This window comes from Jaculus jaculus, chromosome 7 (assembly GCF_020740685.1).
Source record: "Jaculus jaculus isolate mJacJac1 chromosome 7, mJacJac1.mat.Y.cur, whole genome shotgun sequence".
In the NCBI taxonomy this organism is placed as follows: domain Eukaryota; kingdom Metazoa; phylum Chordata; class Mammalia; order Rodentia; family Dipodidae; genus Jaculus; species Jaculus jaculus.
In genome coordinates, this window is record NC_059108.1 from 157,251,159 (window position 1) to 157,275,637 (window position 24,479).

Here is a 24,479-nt window from a genome sequence, read left to right on the forward strand (position 1 = left end):
CAAGCGAGAAATTGCAGAAGACACTAGAAAGTGGAAAAACACCCCTTATTCCTGGAATGGAGGAATCAATATTGTGAAAATGGCAATCTTACCTAAAGCTATCTACATATTTAATGCAATCCCTATCAAAATTCCAAAGACATTCTTCATGGAAATAGAAAAAACAATCCAAAAATTCATTTGGAATCACAAAAAAACCTCGAATATCTAAAATAATACTGAGCAACAAAAATAAGGCTGGTGGTATCACCATACCTGATTTTAACCTCTACTACAGAGCCATAGTAACAAAAACAGCATGGTACTGGCACAAAAACAGACATGTAGATCAGTGGAACAGAATAGAGGACCCAGATGTAAGTCCAGGTAGCTACAGCCACTGGATATTCGATAAAAATGCCAAAAATACTCATTGGAGAAAAGACAGCCTCTTCAGCAAATGGTGTTGGGAAAACTGGATGTATATCTGTAGAAGAATGAAAATAGATTCTTTTCTCTCTCCATGCACAAGAATTAAGTCCAAATGAATTAAAGACCTTTTAACATCAGACCTGAAACTCTGAAACTGCTAGAGGAAAAAGTAGGGGAAACCCTTCAACATATTGGTCTTGGCAAAGACTTTCTGAATACAACCCCAATTGCTCAGACAATTAAACCACAGATTAATCACTGGGACTTCATGAAATTACAGAGATTTTGCACTGCAAAGGACACAGTGAATAAAGCAAAGAGGCAACCTACAGAATGGGAAAAAACCTTCACCAGCTATATATCTGGCAGAGGATTAATATCTAGGATATACAAAGAACTCAAAAAGTTAACTAATAAGGAAGCAAACAAGGCAATCAAAAAATGGGCTATGGTGCTAAATAGAGAGTTCTCAAAGGAAGAAATACGAATGGCATATAAGCATCTTAAAAAATGTTCTACATTCCTAGTCATCAGGGAAATGCAGATTAAAACTACACTGAGATTCCATCTCACTCCTGTCAGATTGGCTACCATCGTGAGAACAAATGATCATAAATGCTGGTGGGGATGTGGAAAAAGAGGAAGCCTTCTACACTGTTGGTGGGAATGCAATCTGGTCCCGCCATTGTGGAAATCAGTGTGGAGGTTCCTAAACAGCTAAAGATTGATCTACCATATGACACTGCTATAGCACTCCTAGGCATATATCCTAAGGACTCACCTCATTTCCTTAGAAGTACGTGCTCAACCATGTTTATTGCTGCTTAACTTATAATAGCTGGGAAATGGAAACAGCCTAGATGTCCCTCTACTGATTAGTGGATAATGTAGATGTGGCACATTTATACAATGGAGTTCTACTTAGCGGTAAAGAAAAATGACGTTATGAAAATTGCAGAAAAATGGATGGATCTGTAAAGGATTATACTAAGTGAAGTAACCCAGGCCCAGAAAACCAAGCGCCACATGTTCTCCCTCATATGTGGATCCTAGCTACAGATGATTGGGCTTCTGCATGAGAAGGAAAATACTTAGTAGCAGAGGCCAATAAGTTTAAAAGGAGACATAAAGGGAAGAGAAAGGAAGGGAGTAGGGTACTTAATAGGTTGGTATTGTGTATATGTAACTACAATGATTGAGATGGGGAGGTAATACGATGGAGAATGGAATTTCAAAGGGGAAAGTGCAGGGGGGTATAACTATGGTATACTTTTTATAATCATGAAAAATGTTAATAAAAAGTGTGAAAAGATAAAAAATAAAATATTTTAAAAAAAAAACAGAAAAGCAAACCGGGTGTGGTTGCACATACCTTTAATCCCAGCAGAGGTAGATGTAGGAGGATCAACGTGAGTTCTAGTCCACCCTGAGACTACATAGTGAATTCCAGGTCAGCCTGAGCTAGAGTGAGACCCTACCTCAAAAAAAGAAGAAAGAAAGAGAGAAGCAGTTCTTATTTGTTTATTTGTTTGTTTGTTTATTTATTTAAAAGAGAGGAAGACAGAAAATATGGTTGTTCCAGGGCCTCTAGCCACTGCAGTTTATGTCAGATGCATGAGCCACCATGTGGATTTGGCTTACATGTAAGTACTGGGAAATTGAGCCTGGATCCTTAGACTTTGCAGGCAAAATAGCTAAGCTATCTCTCCAGCAGTCTTTATTTTATTTTATTTTTAGTTTTCGGTTTTTTGAGGCAAGGTCTTGTTATTGCCCAGGCTAATCTGGAATTCACTATGTAGTCTTAGGCTGGCCTTAAAGTCACAGCAATCCTCCTACCTCAACCTCCCAAGTGCTGGTTTTAAAGGTGTGTATCATCACACCCAACTTCTCTTTTTTATATATATTTTTTTATTTTAGGGAGGGAGACAGAATTGGCACTCCAGGCCCTCAACCATTATAATTGAACTCCAGATGCTTGCACCACCTAGGGGGCATGTGCGACCTTGCACAGGCCTCACCTTTATGCATCTGGCTTACGTGGGATCTGGACAGTCAAACATGGGTCCTTAGGCTTTGTACGCAAGCACCTTAACTGTTAAGCCATCTCTCCAGCCAGCCCCCCCCTTTAAATTATTTTTATTTATTTGTAAGCAGAGAGATAGAAAAGAGAGACAGTATATGCATGTGAGGTCCTATAGCCAATGCAAACAAACTCCAGACACATGTCCTACTTTGTGCATCTGCCTTTACATGGGTACTCAAACCCAGGTCCTCAGGTTTTGTACCTTCACCACTGAGCAATCTCTCCAACTCCCCTGATTTACTTTTTTTTTAAGGGAAAGGACACACCAGAGCCTCTAGTCACTGCAACTGAGCTCCAAACACATGCATTGTTTATCTCGCTTTATGTGGGTACTGGGGAATCAATCCTTTGGCTTTGTTGTAGGCAAGCACCTTAATAGCTGAGCCATTGATCCAGCCAACCCCCACATTGAGGTAACCCTGGCCCAGAAAGCCAAACATTTCATGTTCTCTCTCATATGTGGATCCTAGCTACAAATGACTGGACTTCTGTGTGAATAGGAAGAAAACTCAGTAGGATAGGCCAGTAAGCTAGAAAAGAGATGTAAAGGGAATAGAAAGGGGGAACCTAATAGGATGGTGTTGCAGTCTGGTTCACCCAATCAAGAGCAACTTCTGGGAAAAAGAGATTTATTTTGGCTTACAGGCTCAAGGGGAAGCCCCGCGATGGCAGGGGAAAACAATGGCATGAGCAGAGGGTGGACATCACCCCCTGGCCAACATAAGGTGGACAGCAACAGGAGAGTGTGCCAAATACTGGCATGGGAAAACTGGCTATAACACCCATTAGCCCACCCCCAACAGTACACTCCCTCCAGGAGGCATTAATTCCCAAATCTCCATCAGCTGGGAACCTAGCATTCAGAACACCTAAGTTTATGGGGGACACTTGAATCAAACCACCACACTCCGCCCCTGGCCCCCATAAACTGATATCCATACATGATGTAAAATGCAATGCATTCAGTCTGACTTTAAAAGTCCCCAGAGTTTTTATCAATCCCAATGTTTTTCAAACATCCCCATAATCCAAGGTCTTTTAACAGCCATAATGGCAAAAAAAAAAAACAAAAAACTCAAAAAACCCAGAATGGCACAAAATAAATATTCACACTGCAAAAGATGGCATTGGGCATAGCAAAGAAACATTCAACTAATACAAGATTTAAACAACCAGGGCAAATATCAAACTCTGTAGCTTCAAGTCCAGCAACTCTAGCCAGTGACAAGTCTCCAAGTCCCATAATTCTAACCAGTAACAAGTCTCTGGCATTCCAATTCCGCTCTCCAGCTAGGCTACTCACAGTCCTGGAAAACTTCATTGGGGCCAGTAGCTCCTTAGCAGCCATCTCGTAGTCCCGGCATCTCCACTGGGTCTCCACTGCAATCCGTGGTTCATCTTCATGGCCCCATGGGGTCTCTATGCAGGCAACCAGCAAAACTGCTTCACACTGCCCATGGCCATTTCCAAATCACAAGAGCGTGTTGCAAACTCAATGACCCTCTTTCCAGCATTTCTTATACTCCATAATACCAGGTAGGGTGCCAATTTGTTAATCCAGGGGGAATAAAGCAGACTTTGAAGAACAGGACACTTCTTGAGCACTCAGGCCCCTTCAAAAGAACACACATTCTTCCTGTTGCCCCAGCGCAGGTCAACTGGCCCAGTCTCAAGGGATTGTAATCACTTAGTTGCAGCTAAATGTGCAACAGTTTACACATATTTTCCTTTCTGTGCCATATCCCTCTACTCACACCAGTTCACTTCTATGCAAAGCAACCCTGCACACCTTCTCAGGACATGAGCATAAGAGCAAGTTTCTCACACAAGCTGCTATCCCAGTCCAAGCAAAGCTCTTTCTCACTCACCCTCATAAGCCAAACCTCACAGTCCATAGTTCTTACTACATTCAGGTCTTTCAACTCTGACCAGAATAGTCCATCAAGCTGTAGTCACAGCACTGCAAGGCATCTCTTAGGGCAAGGTTTCAAATCCTTCCACATTCCTCTTTAAAATTAGCTCCAAAAGGCCAAAGCCACACAGTCAGGTGTCTAGCAGCAATCCCACTCCTCGGTACAACTTTAATGTTGCAGTCTGGTTCACACTGCTGGTAGAAATCACCCAACCAAGAGCAGCTTCTGGAAAAGAGTTATTTTGGTTTACAGGCTCGAGGGGAAGCTCCACGATGGCAGGGGAAAATGATGGCATGAGCAGAGGGTGGACATCACCCCCTGGTGAACATAAGGTGGACAACAGCAACAGGAGAGTGTGCCAAACACTGGCATGGGGAAACTGGCTATAACACCCATAAGCCCACCCCCAACAGTACACTCCCTCCAGGAGGCATTAATTCCCAAATATCCATCAGCTGGGAACCTAGCATTCAGAACACCTAAGTTCATGGGGGAACCTGAATCAAACAACCACAGATGGTGTGTGTGTGTGTGTGGGTGTGTGTGGGTGTGTGTGTACCTAAGTTCATGGGGGACACCTGAATCAAACAACCACAGATGGTGTGTGTGTGTGTGTGTATGTAAAAGAACAGATTAAGGGGGTGAAAAGACCTAAGTGAGGTCAGGGGACGAGAGTAAGAGAAGGATAGGTGGAGGGAGAGCTAATCAAAATCTAAGAGGCCCATTCCATGGGAGGGAATACATGCCTGATACTAAAAACCTACAACAGGGTAGTCATGAGCCTTAGAGGTATAACACCTGCTGCTGTCTGGCTAAAAGTATATATTATGCTCACCAAACAGCACAGTAAACACTTCTTTTAATGATCATACCCATATGCTAATGGTACTCTCACTTTTTGTTAGAGAACCTTCCTTTTTCAGATGGCAGTGACCTTGAGATGACTCAGAAGGCACCATGGTGCTGAGAAGTGACAGAGGAGTGCTCAGCACTGAAATATCTCAATCACATCTTCCATGGCTTAGGGTCCATTGCAGAAGAGGTGGCAGAAAGAATGTAAGAGCTGGGCTGGAGAGATGGCTTAGCGGTTAAGCGCATGCCTATGAAGCCTAAGGACCCCGGTTCGAGGCTCAGTTCCCCAGGTCCCACGTTAGCCAGATGCACAAGGGGGCGCACGCGTCTGGAGTTCGTTTGCAGAGGCTGGAAGACCTGGCGCGCCCATTCTCTCTCTCTCCCTCTATCTGTCTTTCTCTCTGTGTCTGTCGCTCTCAAATAAATAATTAATTAATTTTAAAAAAAAAGAATGTAAGAGCCAAAGGAAGGATAGGCCTCAGTACAACATGCTCCTCCAGACACAAAATGGCCTAGATATCCATGACCTTACAGTGCCTGACACCACCTAGACAAGACCATCATATTAAAAAGAAAATGTCATGACATCAAAATGAAAGAGAGACTGATTAAGAAAGGGAGCGGGGCTGGAGAGATGGCTTAGCGGTTAAGCGCTTGCCTGTGAAGCCTAAGGACCCCGGTTCGAGGCTCGGTTCCCCAGGTCCCACGTTAGCCAGATGCACAAGGGGGCGCACGCGTCTGGAGTTCGTTTGCAGAGGCTGGAAGCCCTGGCGCGCCCATTCTCTCTCTCCCTCTATCTGTCTTTCTCTCTGTGTCTGTCGCTCTCAAATAAATAAATAAATTAAAAAAAAATAACAAAAAAAAAAAATTTTTTTAAAAAAAGAAAGGGAGCGGACTAGCCGGGTGTGGTGGTGCATGCCTTTAATCCCAGCGCTCAGGAGGCAGAGGTAGGAGGATCGCTGTGAGTTCGAGGCCACCCTGAGACTCCATAGTGAATTCCAGGTCAGCCTAGGCTAGAGTGAGACCCTACCTCGAAAAACCAAAAAAAATAAATAAATAAAAAGAAAAGAAAGGGAGCGGATATGATGGAGAGGGGAGTTTCAAAGGGGAAAGTGGGGGAGGAAGGGAATTACCATGGATATTGTTTATAATTATGGAAATTGTCAATTAAAAAAAAAAACACCTAATTGATGGCTGGGCATGGTGGCACTTAGGAAGCAGAGGTAGGAGGATTGCCATGCATTCAAGGCCCTGACTGATGGAGTTGTGAATGAAAGGAGGGTGGCAGGAGGGGATTATGATCAGAGTATATTGTGTACATGTATGGAGGTTGTCAAATGTTTTAATAAAACCTGACTGACAGCTCCAAAAAATAAGTCATGAATCTGGGCTTGGAGAGAGAGATGGCTTACCAGTTAAGGCACTTGCCTACAAAGCCTAAAGACCCAGATTCAATTCCCGTACCCACGTAAGCCAGATGCAAATGGTAACCATGCATCTGGCATTCAACTGCAGTGGTTAAAGGCCCTGGCATGCCCATTCTTTTTCTATCTGCCTCTCTCTCTAATAAATGAATAAGTAAATAAATAAACAAACTTAAAAATGTTTTCTAAAAGTTCTTGCATGCTCAGGCAGGAGGGATGCTTAGTGGTTAAAGCGTTTGAATGCAAAACCAAAGGACCCAGGTTCGATTCCTCAAGACCCAGATGCACAAGGTGGCGTATGGCTGGAGGCCCTGGTGCACCCATTCTCTCCCTACATAGCCTAATGAATTCCAGGTCAGCCTGGGCTAGAGTGAGACACTCCCTTGAAAAAACAAATAAATAAATAAAAACAGAGCACCTTGTGGGAAAAAGGAGGTTTATTTTGACTTACAGACTCAAGGGGAAAGCTCCATGATGGCAAGGGGAAACAATGGCATGAGCAGGGGGTGGACATCGACCCCTGGTCAACATAAGGTAGACAATAGGAACAGGAGAGTGTGCCAAACACTGGCAAGGAAGACAGTGTCTACAAAACCCATAAGCCCACCCCCACCACCTCCACGAGGTGTTAATTCCCAAACCACTATTAGCAGGGATCCTAGCATTCAGAACACCCAACTTTATGGGGCACACCTAAATCAAACCACCACATTCCACCCCTAACTCCCATAAACTGATTACGATACATGATATAAAATACAATGCATTCAGTCCAACTTTAAAAGTCCTCATAGTTGAGCTGGGCATGGTGGTGCACACCTTTAATCCCAGCACTTGGGAGGCAAAGGTAGGAGGATCACTGAGTTCAAGGCCACCCTGAGACTACATAGTGAATTCCAGGTCAGCCTGGAGTAGAGTAAAACTCTGCCTTAAAAAAAAAAAAAAAAAAAAAAAACAACTCCTGAGGTAGAGGATCACATGGACCAGCAGGAGAACTAGACCAACCATCCATAGTCTCACCCCACTCCGCCACCAAGCACCAGAGACCTGGGGAAGGGAGCTCACAGCACCCAGCACTAGTGAACAGAGCACAAACCATGTGACCCATCCAGCCTACTTGAACCCACAGCACAGCAAACAAGGATCCAAGCAGTAGTGCAGCATGACTGAGACCAAAATCATCCCAAAAGGTAACTGGGATTATACCAGGTCAATACCCACCTGGTATATAGGCCAGAACCAGAAGTGCTAATTGCACCTTCCATATCAGGATAAATTATATGTTAAGTCTGATGGATGGTTGGATTTGCCATTCTTAAATAAGCTGTATTTTGGGCTTGTTATTTGTTGCTTCTTGACTTATAGTGGCTTTGTTTCCACTCCTGTTGTTCATTAGGAAAGGGTCTCACTTGGTCACAAGCTGACTTGGAACACTCAACAGACCAGAAATCTTAACCTCCCAGTTGACAGGATTAAGAGTGTAGGGCAACACACACCCTAAGGGACTGTGACTTTGTTAGAGGATCTGGTTGTCATAATACCTACTCTTGCATAAATACTCTGTGCTGTTTTTCATTGAAAGTGTACAGTGTTTAGTTAAATTTTAGAATCTGCCTGTATTTTGTTCCACTCAGCCTACCTGAATACTCTCAGTGCAGGCAAACCCAACACCTAGCGTCACTTTTGTAGATACTCTGAGAGTCTTGAGAGCCACAACCCAGCCCCTTAAGCTCCTACCCTGAAGATGTATAACATCAGATTGATTGATACATCTAATAATTCTGCAGCTACCTAGAAAATCCAAGCATTGAATTAATCCAAGATGCAAAAATATATACATCATGACACAAGAAACACCAAAAATCAAGATAATATAAATCTACCAAAAGTATTAATGCATTAAAAATGACATCAAGTGAGAATAAGTTAGAGAAAAGGCCTGACAAAGATTTCAAAAGAATGATTATTAATATGCTCAAAGAAGTCAAAGAAGAAATCAAAGGAATGAAAGAGGAAATCAAAGGAATCAAAGACACAGGACACCAATTTAATGAAATAAAGAGGTCAGTTCAAGGCATAAATAAGGAAATAGAAATAATAAAGAAAAACCAGTCAGAATTACTAGCAAGGAGGAACACAGTCAATGAAATGAAAAACTCTGTAGAAAATCTCACCAGTAGAATGGATAAAGGAGAGGACAGAATATCTAAACTAGGTTGTAGATCTAATACAGTACAACAAAGAGAAAGACAAATCAATAAGAAAGTAGGAATGGGAATTTCAAGATATTCGGGACACTTTGAAAAGATCAAACATAAGAATTCAGGGTACAGTAGAAGGAGAATTTCACTCCAAAGGCATAGTAGGCATTTTCAACAAAATCATAGAAGAAAACTTCCCCCAAACTGGAAAAGAGGTGCAAATGCAGATACAGGAAGCCTTTAGAATACCAACTAGACAAAACCTGGAAAGAACCTCTCCTTGCCATATTATAATTAAACTACCAAACATACAAACCAAAGAAAGTATATTGAAAGCAATTAGAGAGAAAAATCAAGTTACCTACAAAGAAAGGCAAGCCCATCAGGATCATAGCAAGCCAGAAGGGCCTGGAACGATGTATTCCATGTTCGGAAAGATAACAACTGTCAACCAAGATGACTTTATCCTGCAAAGAGCTATCCATTCAAATAGACAGAGATATAAGGACATTCTACAACAAAAGCAGGCTAAAGGAATATTTGAAGACAAACCCAGCTCTACAGAAAATACTTGAAAGAATCCTCCATGCTGAAGAGAAAGAAAAGCACACAAATAAGGAACCTGGAAAAAACAAGCAAACAAATACTCAAATACTAGTTAACACAAGAATGCAAAGGTAAAACTGGAATAACTACAAAAAAAATAAAAAATAAAACACACCTTTCAATAATATCCTTAGTATCAATGGCTCTATGCCCTGACCAAAAGACATAGGTTTGCCGACTGGGTTAAAAAGCAGGATCCTTCAATTTTATTGCCTCCAAGAAACTCAGCTTTCTACAAAGGGTGAAAGGTTGGAAAACGGTGTTTCAAGCAAATGGGCCTAGAAAACAAGCAGGTATTGCTAACCTAGTATCTGATATAGTAGATGTCAATCCAGCATTAGTTAGGAAAGATAAGGAAGGTCACTTTATATTGACTAAAGGCACACTCCAACAGGAGAACATTACAATCCTAAACATATATGCACCTAACATGGGGGCTCCCAACTTCATCAAACAAATGCTATTAGAACTAAGGTCACAAAGTAACACCAAATATAGTGGTAGTTGATGACATCAACACCCCACTCTCATCAATTGACAGGTCATTCTGGGATAAAATAAAGCGAGGCATCTGGATTAAATGAGGTCATACAAGAAAGGGACCAAACAGATATATATAGGATATTTCATTCAAATGCTACAGAATATACATTCTTTTCAGCAGCACATGCAACATTCTCTAAAATAGACCATATATTAAGACACAAAGCAAATCTTAAAAATACAGGAAAATAGAAATAATTCTTTTCACTCTGACCACAAGGAATCAAACTACAAATCAATAGCAAAAAAAGCTATACAGCATTCACAAAATCATGGAAAGCAAACAATACAATACTAAATGATGGATGGGTCAATGAAGAAATCAAGAAGGAAATAAAAAAATTCATAGTCTAATGATAATGAAAACACAACATACCAAAACCTTTGAGACACATTGAAGGCAGTCCTGAGAGGTAAATTTATAGCTTTAAGTGCCTATATTAAGAAACAAGAAAGGTCTCAAGTAAACAACCTAATGCTTCACCTTAAAGCCTTGGAAAAAGATGAACAAGGCAAACCAAACATCAGTAGATGGGAAGAAATACTAAAGATTAGGGCAGAAATTAATGAAGCAGAAACCAAAAAAATCATCCAAAGAATCAATGAAACAAAGAGTTGGTTCTTAAAAAGGATAAACAAGATTGATAAACCCTTAGCAAATCTAAATCTGACCAAAAGAAAAGAGACAGAATTTAATAAAATTAATGATGAAAAGGCAACATCACAACAGATACCAGAAAAATTCAAAAACTCAAGGGACATACTATAAAAACATATACTCCACTAAGTATGAAAATCTGAAAGAAATGGATGATTTCCTTGATTTATATGACCTACCTAAAGTAAATCAAGATGTGATTAATCACTTAAATAGACCTATAACGAGTATGGAGAGCCAAGCAGTTATCAAAAATCTCCCAACTAAAAAAAGTCCAAGCCCAGGTGGATTCACTGCTGAATTTTACCAGTCCTTTAGGGAAGAACTAACACCATTGCTTCTTAAGCTTTTCCATAAAATAGAAGAAGGAATCCTACCAACTCCTTCTACAAAGCCAGCATCACCCTGATATCAGAAAGATCATTCACCCTGACGAAGTAGGCTTTATCCCAAAGATGCAGGGATGGTTCAACATATGCAAATTGATAAATTATATTATACATTATATAAATGGACTGCAGGATAAAAATGACATGATAATCTCATTACACACAGAAAAATTATTTGACAAAATTCAATATCCCTACAGAGACTGGGATTAGAAGGAACATATCTCAATATAATAAAGGCGATTTATGACAAGCCTACAGCCAACATATTACTAAATGGGGAAAAACTGGAAGCTTTTCCACTAAAATCAGGAACAAGACAAGGGTGTCCACTGTCCCCATTTTTATTTAATATAGTACTGGGAGTAGCCATAGCAATAAGACAAAAGACACATATAAAAGGGATACAAATTGGAAAGGAAGAGATCAAGTTATCATTATTTGCAGATGACATGATTCTACATATAACAGAACCTACAGATTCTACCAGAAAACTGTTAGAACTGATAAACATCAACAGCCATGTAGCAGGATGTAAAATAAATACACAGAAATCAGTAGCCTTCCTATATGCTAACAACACACACACAGAGGATGAAATCAGAGAATCACTCCCATTCACAACTGCATCAAAGAAAATAAAATACCTTGGAATAAACCTAGCCAAGTAAGTAAAGGATCTCTACAGTGAAAACTTTAAAACACTAAAGGAGAAAAAATGCAGAAGGCAATAAGAAATGGAAAAACATCCCTTGTTCCTGGATCGGAAGAATCAACATTGTGCAATTGTCAAGCTTACCAAAATCTACACATTTAATGCAATCCCCATCAAAATTCCAACAGCATTCTTCAAAGAAATAAAAAAATGTAATCCAAAAATTCATTTGGAATCTCAAAAAACTTCGAATATTTAAAATAATACTGCACAACAAAAATAAGGCTGGTGGTATCACCATACCTGACTTTAACATATACTACGGAGCCACAGTAACAAAAACAGCATGGTACTACTGGCACAAAAGCAGACATGTAGATCACTGGAATAGAATAGAGGACCCAGATGCAAGTCCGGGTAGCTATAGTCACCTGATATTCGATAAAAATGCCAAAAATAGGACTGGAGAGATGACTTAGCAGTTAAGCACTTGCCTGTGAAGCCTAAGGACCCTGGTTCAAGGTTTGATTCCCCAAGACCCATGTTAGCCAGATACACAAGGGGGTGCACATGTCTGGAGTAGTTTTCAGTGGCTAGAGGACCTGACATGCCCATTCTCTCTCTCTCTTTCTCTCTGTCTTTACTCTCAAGTAAATAAATAAAAATAAACAAAAAAAAAATTTTAATGCCAAAAATACTCATTGGAGAAAAAACAGCCTCTTCAGCAAATGGTGCTGGGAAAAGTGGATATGTATCTATGGAAGGATGAAAGTAGATTCTTCTCTCTCTCCATGCACAAGAATTAAGTCCAAATGGATTAAAGAGCTTAACATCAGACCTGAAACTCTGAAACTGGTAGAGGAAAAAGTAGGGGAAACCCTTCAACATATTGGTCTTGGCAAAGACTTTCTGAATATAACCCCAATTGCTCACACAATAAAACCACAGATTAACCGCTGGAACCTCATGAAATTACAAAGATTTTGTACTGCACAGTGACACTGTGAATAAAGCAAAGAGGCAACCTACAGAATGGGAAAAAATCTTTGCCAGCTATACATCTGATAGAGGATTAGTATCTAGGATATACAAAGAATTCAAAAAATTAATAAGAAATCAAGTAAGCCAATTAAAAAATGGGCTATGCTAGGGGTGTAAAATCTGATGTCTGGATAAATGTATATAGTATGCTTATCAAACTGCTCAGTAAGCACTTCTCTTAATATTTATACCCTTATATTAATGCTACTCTCACTTTGGGTAGTTAATCTTCTCATTTCAGATGGCAGTGACCTTAGGACGACTCAGAAGGTATCATGGTGATGGAAAGAAGTGACTGGAGTACTGAGTAACATCTCGATCACACCTTCCAAGGGTCAGGGTCTAATGCGGAAGAGGTGGCGGAAAGAATGTAAGAGCCAAAGGAAGGGTAGGACTCCTTACAACATGCTCCCTCCAGACATAAAATGGCCTTGATATCCATGACCTCATAGTGCCTGACACTACCTACACAAGACCATCATAAGAGGAAGAAAAGATCATGACATCAAAATAAGAGAGACTGATTGAGATGGGGAGGGGATATGATGGACAATGAATTTCAAAGGGGAAAGTGGAGGGACAGAGGGTATTACCATGGGATATTTTTTATATTCATGGAACATGTTAATAAAAATTGAGAAAAAGAAACCAAAGGCTATAAACTTGTATATAATTGCAGTTGAACAGGCATAAGTTTCAGCCCACAGAGTTTATTTTTTTCTGTGCCATATCCCTCTCCTCACACCAGTCCATTTCTACTCAATGCACCCTTGTACAAATTCTCAGGACACGGGCACAACAGCAAGCCTCTCACACAAACTGCTTCTATCCCAGTCCAGGCAATGCTCTTTCTCACCCTCACAAGACAAACTTCATAGCCCATAGTTCTTACTGCATTCAGGTCTTTCAACTCTGACCAGAAGAGTCCATCAAGCTGTACTTACAGCACTGCAAGACATCTCTTAGGCCAAGGTTTCAAATCCTCCCACATTCCTCTTGAAAATCAGCTCCAAAAAGCCAAAACCACACAGTCAAGTAGGTGTCTAACAGCAGCTGACACTACTCCTCAATACCAACTTTTAGGCCAGCAGGATTTGTAAACAAGCACTTTTAAATGGTGAGCCATCATTCTAGTTCCAACCCAGACTTTTTAAATTTTTATCTTTTTATTTTGTTAGGTCCACATTGCTGGTAGAAATCATCACCCAACCAAGAGCAGCTTGTGGGGGGAAAAGGTTTATTTTGGCTTACAGGCTTGAGGGGGAAGCTGCATGATGGCAGGGGAAAACAATGGCATGAACAGAGGGTGGACATCACCCCCTGGCCAACATAAGGTGAACAATAGGAACAGGAGAGTGTGCCAAACACTGGCAAGGGGACACTGGCTATAATATACATAAGCCTACCCCCAACAATACACTGCCTCCAGGAGGTGTTAATTCCCAAATCTCTAGCAGCTGGGAACCTAGCATTCAGAACAACTAAGTTTACGAGTCATACCTGAATCAAACCGCCACACACACAACTCAGTTCTTAAAAGTCTTCCCACCTTGTGCATCTGGCTTACTTGGGTACTGGGGAATTGAGCCTCAAATCACGGTCCTTAGACTTCACAAGCAAGCATTTAACCACTAAGCCATCTCCCAGCCCTCTTTTTTCCTTTCTTGAAGTAGGGTCTCTAGCCCTGACTGACCTGGAACTCACTCTGTAGTCCCAGGCTATCCTGGAACCCAGTGATCTATGCCTCCCAAGTGCTATGATTAAAGGCGTCTGTTACCTAGCACTGGGGAGGCAGAGGTAGGATGATCATAGTGAGTTCCAGGACAGCCTGGGATTACAGAGTGAATTCCAAGTCATCCTGGACTAGAAAGAGACCCTATCTTGAAAAAAACAAAAATAAAAAGATAAAATTTTAAAAAGTCTGGGTTGGAACTAGGATGATGGCTCACCATTTAAAGGTGCTTGTTTACAAATCCTGCTGGGCTAAGTATGATTTGCTAGTGCTTATGTAAAACCAGATGCACATAGCAAAATAGGAGTCTAGAGTATGTTTGCAGTGGCAAGGGGCTCTGGCCTGCCCTCCCCCCACACACACACAATCACTCTGCTCATTAATAAACAAAAAATATTAGGGATGGAGAGATGGCTTAGCGGTTAGGGTGCTTGCCTACAAACCCCAGGACCCAGGTTCTATTCCCCAGGTCCCACATGAACTAGAAGCACAAGGTGACACACATGCCTGGAGTTCATTTGCAGGGGTTGGAGGCCCTGGTATGGCCATTCTCTCTCCCTTTCCCTTTTTATCTCTCTCAAATAAAAATATAAAAATAGTCGTGCATGGTGATGCACTCCTTTAATCCCAGCACTTGGGAGGCAGAGGTAGAAGGATCGCCGTGTGTTCAAGGCCACCCTGAGACTACATAGTGAATTCCAGGTCAGCCTGGGCTAAAGTGATACCCTACATCGAAAAAGCAAAAGAATAAATAAATAAAAATAGAGTATTTTAACACAAATAAAAATATTAAAAATAAAAGTTAGATTGTGGAAGAGGTGGCAGAAAGAACGTAAAGGCAAAAGGAAGGGTAGGACTCCTTACAACGTGATCCTCCAGACACAAAATGGCCTGGATAATCATAACCTCACAGTGCCTGACACTACCTATACAAGACCAACATATAGGAGGAAAAGATCATGGCATCAAAATAAAAGAGAAGGCTGGAGAAATGGCTTAACAGTTAAGCGCTTGCTTATGAAGCCTAAGGACCCCGGTTCAAGGCTCCATTTCTCAGGATCCACGTTAGCCAAATGCACAAGGGGGCACATGCATCTGGAGTTTGTTTGTAGTGACTGGAGGCCCTAGCGCACCCATTCTCTCTCCCTCCCTCCCTCCCTCCCTCTCTCTTTCTCTCTCTCTCTTTCTCTCTCTCTGCCTTTCTCTCTATGTCTGTCACTCTCAAATAAATAAATAAAAAATGAACAACCAAAAAAAATTAAATAAATAAATAAAAGAGACTATTGAGAGAAGGAGGGGATATGATGGAGAGTGGAGTGTCGAAGGGGAGGGAGGGAATTACCATGGGATATTGTTTATAATCATGGAAGTTGTCAATAAAAAATAAAAATCAGAAAAAAATAATGTTGTGTTATCTAGAAACAACTGTTTCTGTGGCTGTTCTGGTCTAGTCAGTAACTCTAATGTGGCCTTCTATAATGAGCTTCCTTATTTACAAGATTTCAAATGTAAAAATTCTAAATTTTAAAAAAACTACCAGCCGGGCGTGGTGGCGCACGCCTTTAATCCCAGCACTCGGGAGGCAGAGGTAGGAGGATTGCCATGAGTTCAAGGCCACCCTGAGATGACAGAGTTAATTCCAGGTCAGCCTGGACCAGAGTGAGACCCTACTACCACCGGCAAAACAGAAATTAGGATATATGGACAATGAAGCAGGGCTAGGTTTTTTAGAGAACCCACAACTGGGTTCTGCCCTGGATCACCCCCAGCCTCCCTCAAATTCTCATATCAGCAGCTCCTTGCATGCCTCTGCCTAACCCTCTGTGGCCTCCTCAAGGACTCTGCAGTTAGTTTCTTGAAGGTCTGTGGCAGCTTGTTCTAGCAGCAGTAGGGTGCTAAGAGTTCCCTGGTAATAGCACCCACACTGCTTGCATCTAGTTGGTGCTGGGTTCCTACCGAGAGGTGGTTCCCACTGCCTCACTGAAACTGATTGCATTGCGACCATGCAAAACACAAGGAGTGAACAGATGGAGTAGGGCCAGTTCTGGTCATCAACAGCTTCTGCTGCTGCTAGAAGGGCTGGGGGTACCTCTTCCCCACCACCAAGCAAAGCCCTGCTCATCGCTGCTCCAGGCAAGCCCATTACCCTCAGCTGGAGCTGCACATGGCCTAGTGGCTGCCCAGCAGGCCTACTGTGTTTCCCAGGTGTTCTTGGCTACTCTTTTTTTCTTTTTTTTTTCTCTTTCCCCCTGGAGTCTCCTCTGTGTGTTCTTGGAAATAGACATGTTTGCTGCACAGGGACAGGAGAGTCCCCAAAGAGACAGGCGCCACAGGTCATCTGGTGTAGAAGCTCCTCTGCAACATTCATGCTTGTAGTGGCCACAAGTCCAGAGAAGACAGCAGAAGCATATGGGCCACCACCCATTGCCAGAAGGGGGCCTCAGAGGACACAGGCCAGCACTAGGTAGTTTGTACACAGAAGCAAACCAAGACCCTAGTGGCCTCCATCAAGCTCCAGCTTCTACAGCCACCCACTGCCTTGCATTTGGTCCCTGAGCCTTATAGTCCTGATGCCCACAACTCTCCTCTGAACAAGCTTACTCAGAAAGGTCCCAACACCACAGTACAGGTGTGAAGTGAATAATTTCCACTGCTAGGATCCTCCTGCTGCAGGCCTCTAGCCACCCACCCTGAAGTCTTAACTATAAATTCCTGAGTAGAATGAAGTTTTCAGCTTAGTTCTCAATAAGCAAGGGCACTTAGGGAAAAAAACAAAAGCCACAGAAACTATGAGACAGCCACCAATGAAAAACCTCAGCTTACTGGGCATAGTGGCACATGCTTTTAATCCCAGCACTTGGGAGGCAGAGGTAGGAGGATTGCTGTAAATTTGGGGCCACCCTGAGACTACATAATGAATTCCAGGTCAGCCTGGGCTAGAGCAAAACCCTACCTCGAAAAAAGAAAAACTCAGCTTTAGATTGAAACTGGAGGAAAGTGGCAAGCTGAATAAGGGGCACCAGAGACCTACAAGAGGGCAGAAAAATGAAACAAATTGCCAATTTCCGGCCCATGCAGTCATGCTGATGGGGTGAGGGAGTCAGGTGGACACCTGAAGATGGAAGGACTATGCAGAATGGCTGGTGCCTCCCTCCAGGGATAAGCTCCCCGCCCACACACACACACACACACACACACACACACAATCAGGATTGAGAACCAGCAGCCCACAGTAGGCCTGCCAGGGCCCTCAGGGCTGGTCACTGGGGCTCTCTCCCCAGAGAGCTATCTTGTGCTGCTGGAGAGCCTGTCTGCACTTTTGTTCAACACCTCTGACCAGGATTTTCCAGCATGCATGGGTGAGAGGTAACCCCACCCCAAATCCACAGTGCTTTCCCTGATGCTCTGGGGATCTGGTAAGGACAACACACTGTCACCAGGACATGGATACAGCACTACATGTCTGCTACCACAATGGTGTTATCACCTCTATAGACATCAATGTCTTGGTAGCTATGAGGCAACTATAGACAATGCATCCCAAGTCACTGTCCCAGCAGTTCCAAACACACACTTGGGAAAGTCATCCGAGAAAGAGTAAGGACTTATGTGACATGTGAAACACACCACAGGGAGGGAAAAGCAGGAGGGATAACTAAACTCCAAAGCCAGTTCTTTGGAAAGATTAACAAAACTGATAAGCCAGCAAGAGACACAATGGAAAGAAAACACAAAATACAGGCATCAGAAAGGAAAAGGGGCCTTGCAAATAAAATATTGTTAAAAAGTCATTTAACTGAGGGTGGTGACACATGCCTTTAATCCCAGCACTCAGGGGTAGGAGGATTACCATGAATTCGAGGCCACCTTGAGACTACATAGTGAATTCCAGGTCAGCTTAAACTAGAATGAGACCCTACCTCGAAGAAAAAAAAAAAGTCATTTAAGCAAGGTGTGAAACCTAACAACCTGAGTTCAACTACCCAGTACCAAAATAAAGACACACGCACAAAGTGGTGCATGCATCTGGAGTTCATTTACTATGGATGGAGGCCCTGGCACACTCATTCTGTCTGTCTCTCTCTTCTCTCTCTCTCTCTAGTGGCAAATAAAAATATTAAAAAAATATATACAGCCAGGCATGATAGCACACCCCTTTTATCCCAGCACTTGGGAGGCAGAGGTAGGACTGCTTCAAGTTCAAGGCCACCCTGAATAGTGAATATAGTACATATAGGCATAGTAGTACATGTTTATAACACCAGTACTTAGGAGGCAGAGGCAAGATTGCTGGAAAAAGTTTGTCTAGTCAACATACTGTGACCACGTCTCAAAAATACAAGAGCCGGGTACCATATCACACACCTTAAATCCCAGCACTTGTGAGGCAGAGGTAGGACTGCTGAGAGTTAGAAGCCACTCTGAGACAACATAGTGAATTCCAGGTTAGCCTGGGCTAGACCCTACCTCAAAAAAAAAAAAAAAAGAGGCGAAGACTGATAGTGCAGGCCTGTAATCCCAGCTACTTGTGAGGCTGAGGTGGGAAGATTAATTCCAGGCCAGTTTGGACTACCACAAGGTGAATTGGAGGGGCTGGAGAGATGACTAAGCAGTTAAAAGCCCTTGTTTGCTGGGCATGGCGGTGCATGCCTTTAATCCCAGCACTCGAGAGGCAGAGGTAGGAGCATCACCGTGAGTTCAAGGCTACCCTGAGACTACAAAGTGAATTCCAGATCAGCCTGTGATAAAGTGAGCCCCTACCTCAAGAAACCAAAAAAAAAAAAAAAGACATTTTAAAATTAGAGCTGGGCATGGTGGCACATGCCTTTAATCCAGCACTTGGGAGGCAGAGGTAGGATATCACCGCGAACTCAAGGCCAGCCTGAAACTACATAGTGAATTCCAGGTCAGCCTGGGCATGGTAGCACACTTATTTCCAGTGAAAACCAAGGAAGGAGGATCACTGTGAATTTGAGGCCACCCTGGAACAACACAGCGAATTCCAGGCCAGCATGGACTACAGTGAGACCCTCTCTTAAAAAACAAAAAACAGGGCTGGAGAGATGGCTTAGCGGTTAAGCGCTTGCCTGTGAAGCCTAAGGACCCTGGTTCGAGGCTCGATTCCCCAGGACCCACATTAGCCAGATGCACAAGGGGGTGCATGCATCTGGAGTTCGTTTGCAGTGGCTGGAGGCCCTGGAGCACCCATTCTCTCTCTCTCTCTCTCTCTATCTGCCTCTTTCTCTCTCTGTCTGTTGCTCTCAAATAAATAAATAAAATAAACCAAAAAAAAAAATTTAAAAAAAAAAAAACAAAAAACAACAAAAATAAACAAACAAGTAACAAATAAAAATGATTTCAAGACTTAACAGGACCCTATCTCAAAACAAAAAAGGGCTGGGCCTGGAGAGATGGCTTAGCAGTTAAGGCGCTTGCCTGCAAAGCCAAAAACCCATGTTTAACTCTCCAGATTCCACGTACATCAGACATACAAGGTGACACAAGTGCACAAGGTTGTGCATGCATCTGGAGTTTGATTGCAGTGGATAGAAACCTTGGCATGCTAATTCATTGTAATATGCTCTCTCAGTTAAAAAAAAAAAAAAATAGGGCTGGAGAGATGGCTTAGCGGTTAAGCGCTGGGTTCCCCAGGTCCCACATTAGCCAGACGCACAAGGGGGCGCACAAAAGCGTCTGGAGTTCATCTGCAGAGGCTGGAAGCCCTGGCGCGCCCATTCTCTCTCCCTCTATCTGTCTTTCTCTGTGTCTGTCGCTCTCAAATAAAATAAATAAAAAATTTAAAAAATATTTAAAAAAATGTAGGGGTAGGAGAGATGGCTCAGCAGCAGTTAAGGCACTTGTCTGAAAGTCCTAAGGACCCAGGTTCAATTCCCCAATACCCACATAAAAAGTAGCCAGTTACAGGCTGAAGAGATGGCTTAGTGGTTAAGGTGCATGCCTGCTCAGCCAAAGGACTCCAATTCGATTCTCCAGGTCCCACGTTACCCAGTTGCACAAGAGGCACAAGCGTCTGGAGTTTGCATTGGCTAGAGGCCCTGGCACGCCCATTCTCACTCACTCTGTCTTCCTCTCTCTCTCTCTCAAATAAATAAAAATAAATCTTTAAAAAAAATAGCTAGACTTGGTCATGCACACCTTTAATCCCAGCACTTGAAAGGCACAGGTAGAAGGACTGTCATGAGTTTGAGACCACTCTGAGACTACATAGTGAATTCCAGATCAGCCTGGGCTACAGCAAGACCCTACCTCAAAAAGAAAGAAAAGAAAAGAAAAGAAAAGAAAAGAAAAGAAAAGAAAAGAAAAGAAAAGAAAAGAAAAGAAAAGAAAAGAAAAGAAAAGAAAAGAAAAGAAAAGAAAAGGGGGAAGGGGAAGGGGAAGGGGAAGGGGAAGGGGAAGGGGAAGGGGAAGGGGAAGGGGAAGGGGAAGGGGAAGGGGAAGGGGAAGGGGAAGGGGAAGGGAAGGGAAGGGAAGGGAAGGAAAGGAAAGGGCCAGATGGGGCTGCAGAGATGGCTTGGCAGTTAACACATTTGCATGAGGATTCCTCAGTGCCCATGTAAGCCAAATGCACAAAGTGGTGCAATTCTTTGCAGTGGCTGGACTGGGATGCCCATTCTCTCTCTCAAATAAATAGCATCTGGGCTAGAGAGATGGCTTAGTGGTTAAGGGCTTGTCTGTGAAGCCTAAGGACCCTGGTTCAAGGCCTGATTCCCCAGGACCCACTTTAGGCAGATGCACAAGGGGGCGCACACTTCTGGAGTCCATTTGCAGTGGTTGGAGGCCCTGGTGCGCCCATTCTCTCCCTCTCTCCCTCCCCCACTCCCTCCCTCCCCCTTCCTCCCCCCTCCCCCCTCTCTCTCCCCTCCCTCCCTCCCTCCCCCCCCCCTCTCTCTCTCTGCCTCTTTCTCCCTGTGTCTTGCCAGGCATGGCAGTACTGGACTTTAATCCCTTGGAGACAGAGGTGGGATCGCCAAGAGTTTGAGGTCACACTGAGACTACATAATGAATTCCACTTCAGCCTGAACTAGAGTGAAACCCTACGTGGGGGAATGAAAACAGAAGGTGGTTAAGACATCGTAGGCATGACATCGAAAGAAAAAAAAAAAAAAAGATGAACAAAATGCTTCAAGATGAGTAACCCCTGCTTTACCAAATATGAGAAAGGACTTACAAAAAGAACACATTAGATTCTCAAACCTAACATGTGGGCTGGGGAAATAGCTCAGCAGTTAAAGGCACTGGCCGGCAAAGCTTGGGAACCTGGGTTTACTGCCCACCGCATATGTGAAGCCAAATGCACTAACATGTCATGCACATGCATCTGATGTTCCTTCGCAGTGAAAAGAAACGCTGGTGTACCAATTAGTGTTTTTAAATTTATTTTTATTTTTATTTTTTATTTGACGAAGAAAGAGGGAGAGGGAGAGAATGGTGCACCAGGGCCTCCAGCCACTGCAAACGAACTCCAGACACATGTGCCCCTTGTGCATCTGGCTAATGTGGGTCCTGGGGAATCAAACCTGGGTCCTTTGGCTCTGCAGGCAAACGCCTTACCACTAATCCATCCCTCCAGCCCCCGATTAGTGTTTTTGTTTCTTACAAACTAATACTTCTTTTAACTCAACCGTAAGAAAACAACTCAAACATAAAATGAGCAGTCTGGGCTGCAGAGATGGCTTAACTGTAAAGCGCTTGCCTGTGAAACCTAAGGATCCAGGTTCGTTTCCCCAGGACCCACATAAGCTACATGCACAAAGTAGCGCACGCATCTGGAGTTCCTTTGCAGTGGCTGGAGACCCTGGCATACCCATTCTCTATTTGCTACCCTCTCTCTTTCCAATAAATAAATGAATAAAACATATTTTTTAAATGAGCAAACAGGCAAGTTGACAGGGGGCAGGACATCACCTGCTTCCCAGCCCTTAGGGCAATGCAAATAGACCCCAGGACAGGAGACACACACTGGTCAGAGTGGCATTCAGGAGAAACGCCACGACAAGGGACAGGTGCGCGCTCCAGAAACCAGCAAAGTGCCTCCTGTCAGATCCTGGGATCTCATCCCCAGTCTCCGTCGAACCCGCCCGCGGAGATGGGACCGCAGCCCATGAGGAAACGGGCGCGCGGAAAAGCGGGGAGCGGGCCGCGCTTCCGTGCGTACTGGGTCCTGCCTCAGTTTCCCCACGGGGCCCTACGGCCTGCCACGGGTCAACATGCCTCAGAGTCCCCACTGTGTTCACACAACCGTCTCCGCCCGCCTTGGTTCCCACACACGGCTGGACCCACCGTCGAGCGACACGAACTGGCCGACCGCCGATGAGCCGCCGCCGCTGTTCTCCACGAACTGCACCTCCGACACGATGATGTTGTCCTCGAGCACCGAGCCGCAGGCCGTGCACACCGCATCGCCGCGCGCCGCGTCCAACTCGATGTCGGTGCCGCCGCAGCCGCGGCACACGCGGCCCGTCATGGTGGGGCCGCGGGAGCCGCCCGGTCCGCCCGCCGCCCCGCCGTCCGCCCGCGGTCCTCAGCCCGCCAGGCCCGCCGAGCCGCGTCCGACGGCCGCACTGCACTCTCGCGAGGCCGCCGGGACCCCGCCTGCCGATTCGCCGCCGCAGATTCACCACGCGCTTCCGGGCCGCGCCGCTTGCAAAGGCAGGCAGGTCTGCGGGTCCAGCAGAAGAACCGAGACCGCGTCGGGGCGCGGGAACGAAACAGCCGACCCGCGGACGGGCCCGAAGCGGGAACTCCAAATCAGGAGCGAGAAGCCTCTCCGGCTGCGCGCCACCGTGCAGGCGGGGCTCGGCCGGGCGGGGCCGGGCGCACAAGGGACGTGGGCGGAACCTAGCGCGGCACGGGGCTGCGGGCGGGGCCTGCAGCGGAAGTGGTGTGAGGGATCTGGAGCGGGGCGAGTGGCGGGTCAGGACGTAAGCTGGGTGGAGGGAAAGTGGCTGGGGGGGCGGAGCGGGACCGGCGGTCGGGACAAGGAAGGTGGGTGGAGCCTAAGGCTGGGCCGGCAGCTGTGTAGGCGCGTGTGGAGCGAAGAGGGGTGGCCCAGGATGTGGCGCCCGTCGGCGGCGGAGAAAGCAGGACTAAACCCGGAGCTGGGGCGGGGCCGGTGAGAGCGGACATGCCTGACTTGTGCTGGGACCGAGTTCGTGGTCCAGGCAGTGACGGAATCGGCGCTGTGGAAGAGATGAGAGGGCCCGCCGGGTGGGAAGGGCCAGGAACCGCCGCCGGGATGTGGGCGGGGCTGGGGGCCGAGACGTGGGTGGGGCCTAGTTCTAAGTCGGGAGCTGTGGGAAGGGCGAGAACTGGGGCGAAAACCCAGGTGAGCGGGGTTTGTGACCAGACTTGGGGCTTCGGGAGAGATCTGGAGCCCGAAGGGATCGGAAGGACCTAGATTGAGAGTACCGCCTGAGACTGACCTTAGAGATGTGAGTGGAGAGGTGGCTATCTGTGGGCGTGACCAAGGAGTGTCCTCTGGGTCGGGGCAGAAAAGCCCCAGGGTGAAGACCATGACCCCTCTGCATCCGCCCACCCCTTCTGTTGTCAATTCTCTCCACTTCTGAACAGTGATAAGTGTCGTCCCAGTGGTCCCAGGCGGAATGGATGAAGACCCTGCCAAGGTAGCCCTCAGCTGTCAACTGGTGTTGGTCACAATAACAGCCACGGGGTGTTTTTTTGTTGTTGTTCTTTCGTTTGTTATTTATTAGAGACAGCGAGGGCGCGTCAGGGCCTCCAGCAACCACTGCAAACGAACTCCAGACATATGCGCCACTTTGTGCGTCTGATTTAAGTGGATACTGGAGATTCCCACCTGGGTCTTAGGCTTCACAAGCAAACGCCTTAACAGCTAAGCCATCTCTCCAGCCTACAACCACGTTTTTTATTTTTATTTTTTAAAATTTTTTATTTATTTATTTGAGAGCGACAGACACAGAGAGAAAGACAGA

The 24,479-nt window shown here is 44.6% G+C and overlaps 1 protein-coding gene across 2 annotated transcripts in view; it reads right to left on the reverse strand.

The window, feature by feature from the left end:
* Positions 1 to 22,993, reverse strand: part of Brf1 (BRF1 RNA polymerase III transcription initiation factor subunit) — a 79,636-nt gene extending 56,643 nt beyond the window's left edge. For both annotated transcript variants that reach the window (XM_004665654.2, XM_004665655.2), the window contains exon 1: positions 22,810 to 22,993. In XM_004665654.2, coding sequence (XP_004665711.1) covers positions 22,810 to 22,993 — 184 coding nt within the window. The remainder of the gene's footprint in view (positions 1 to 22,809) is intronic.
* Positions 22,994 to 24,479: the final 1,486 nt, after the last annotated feature.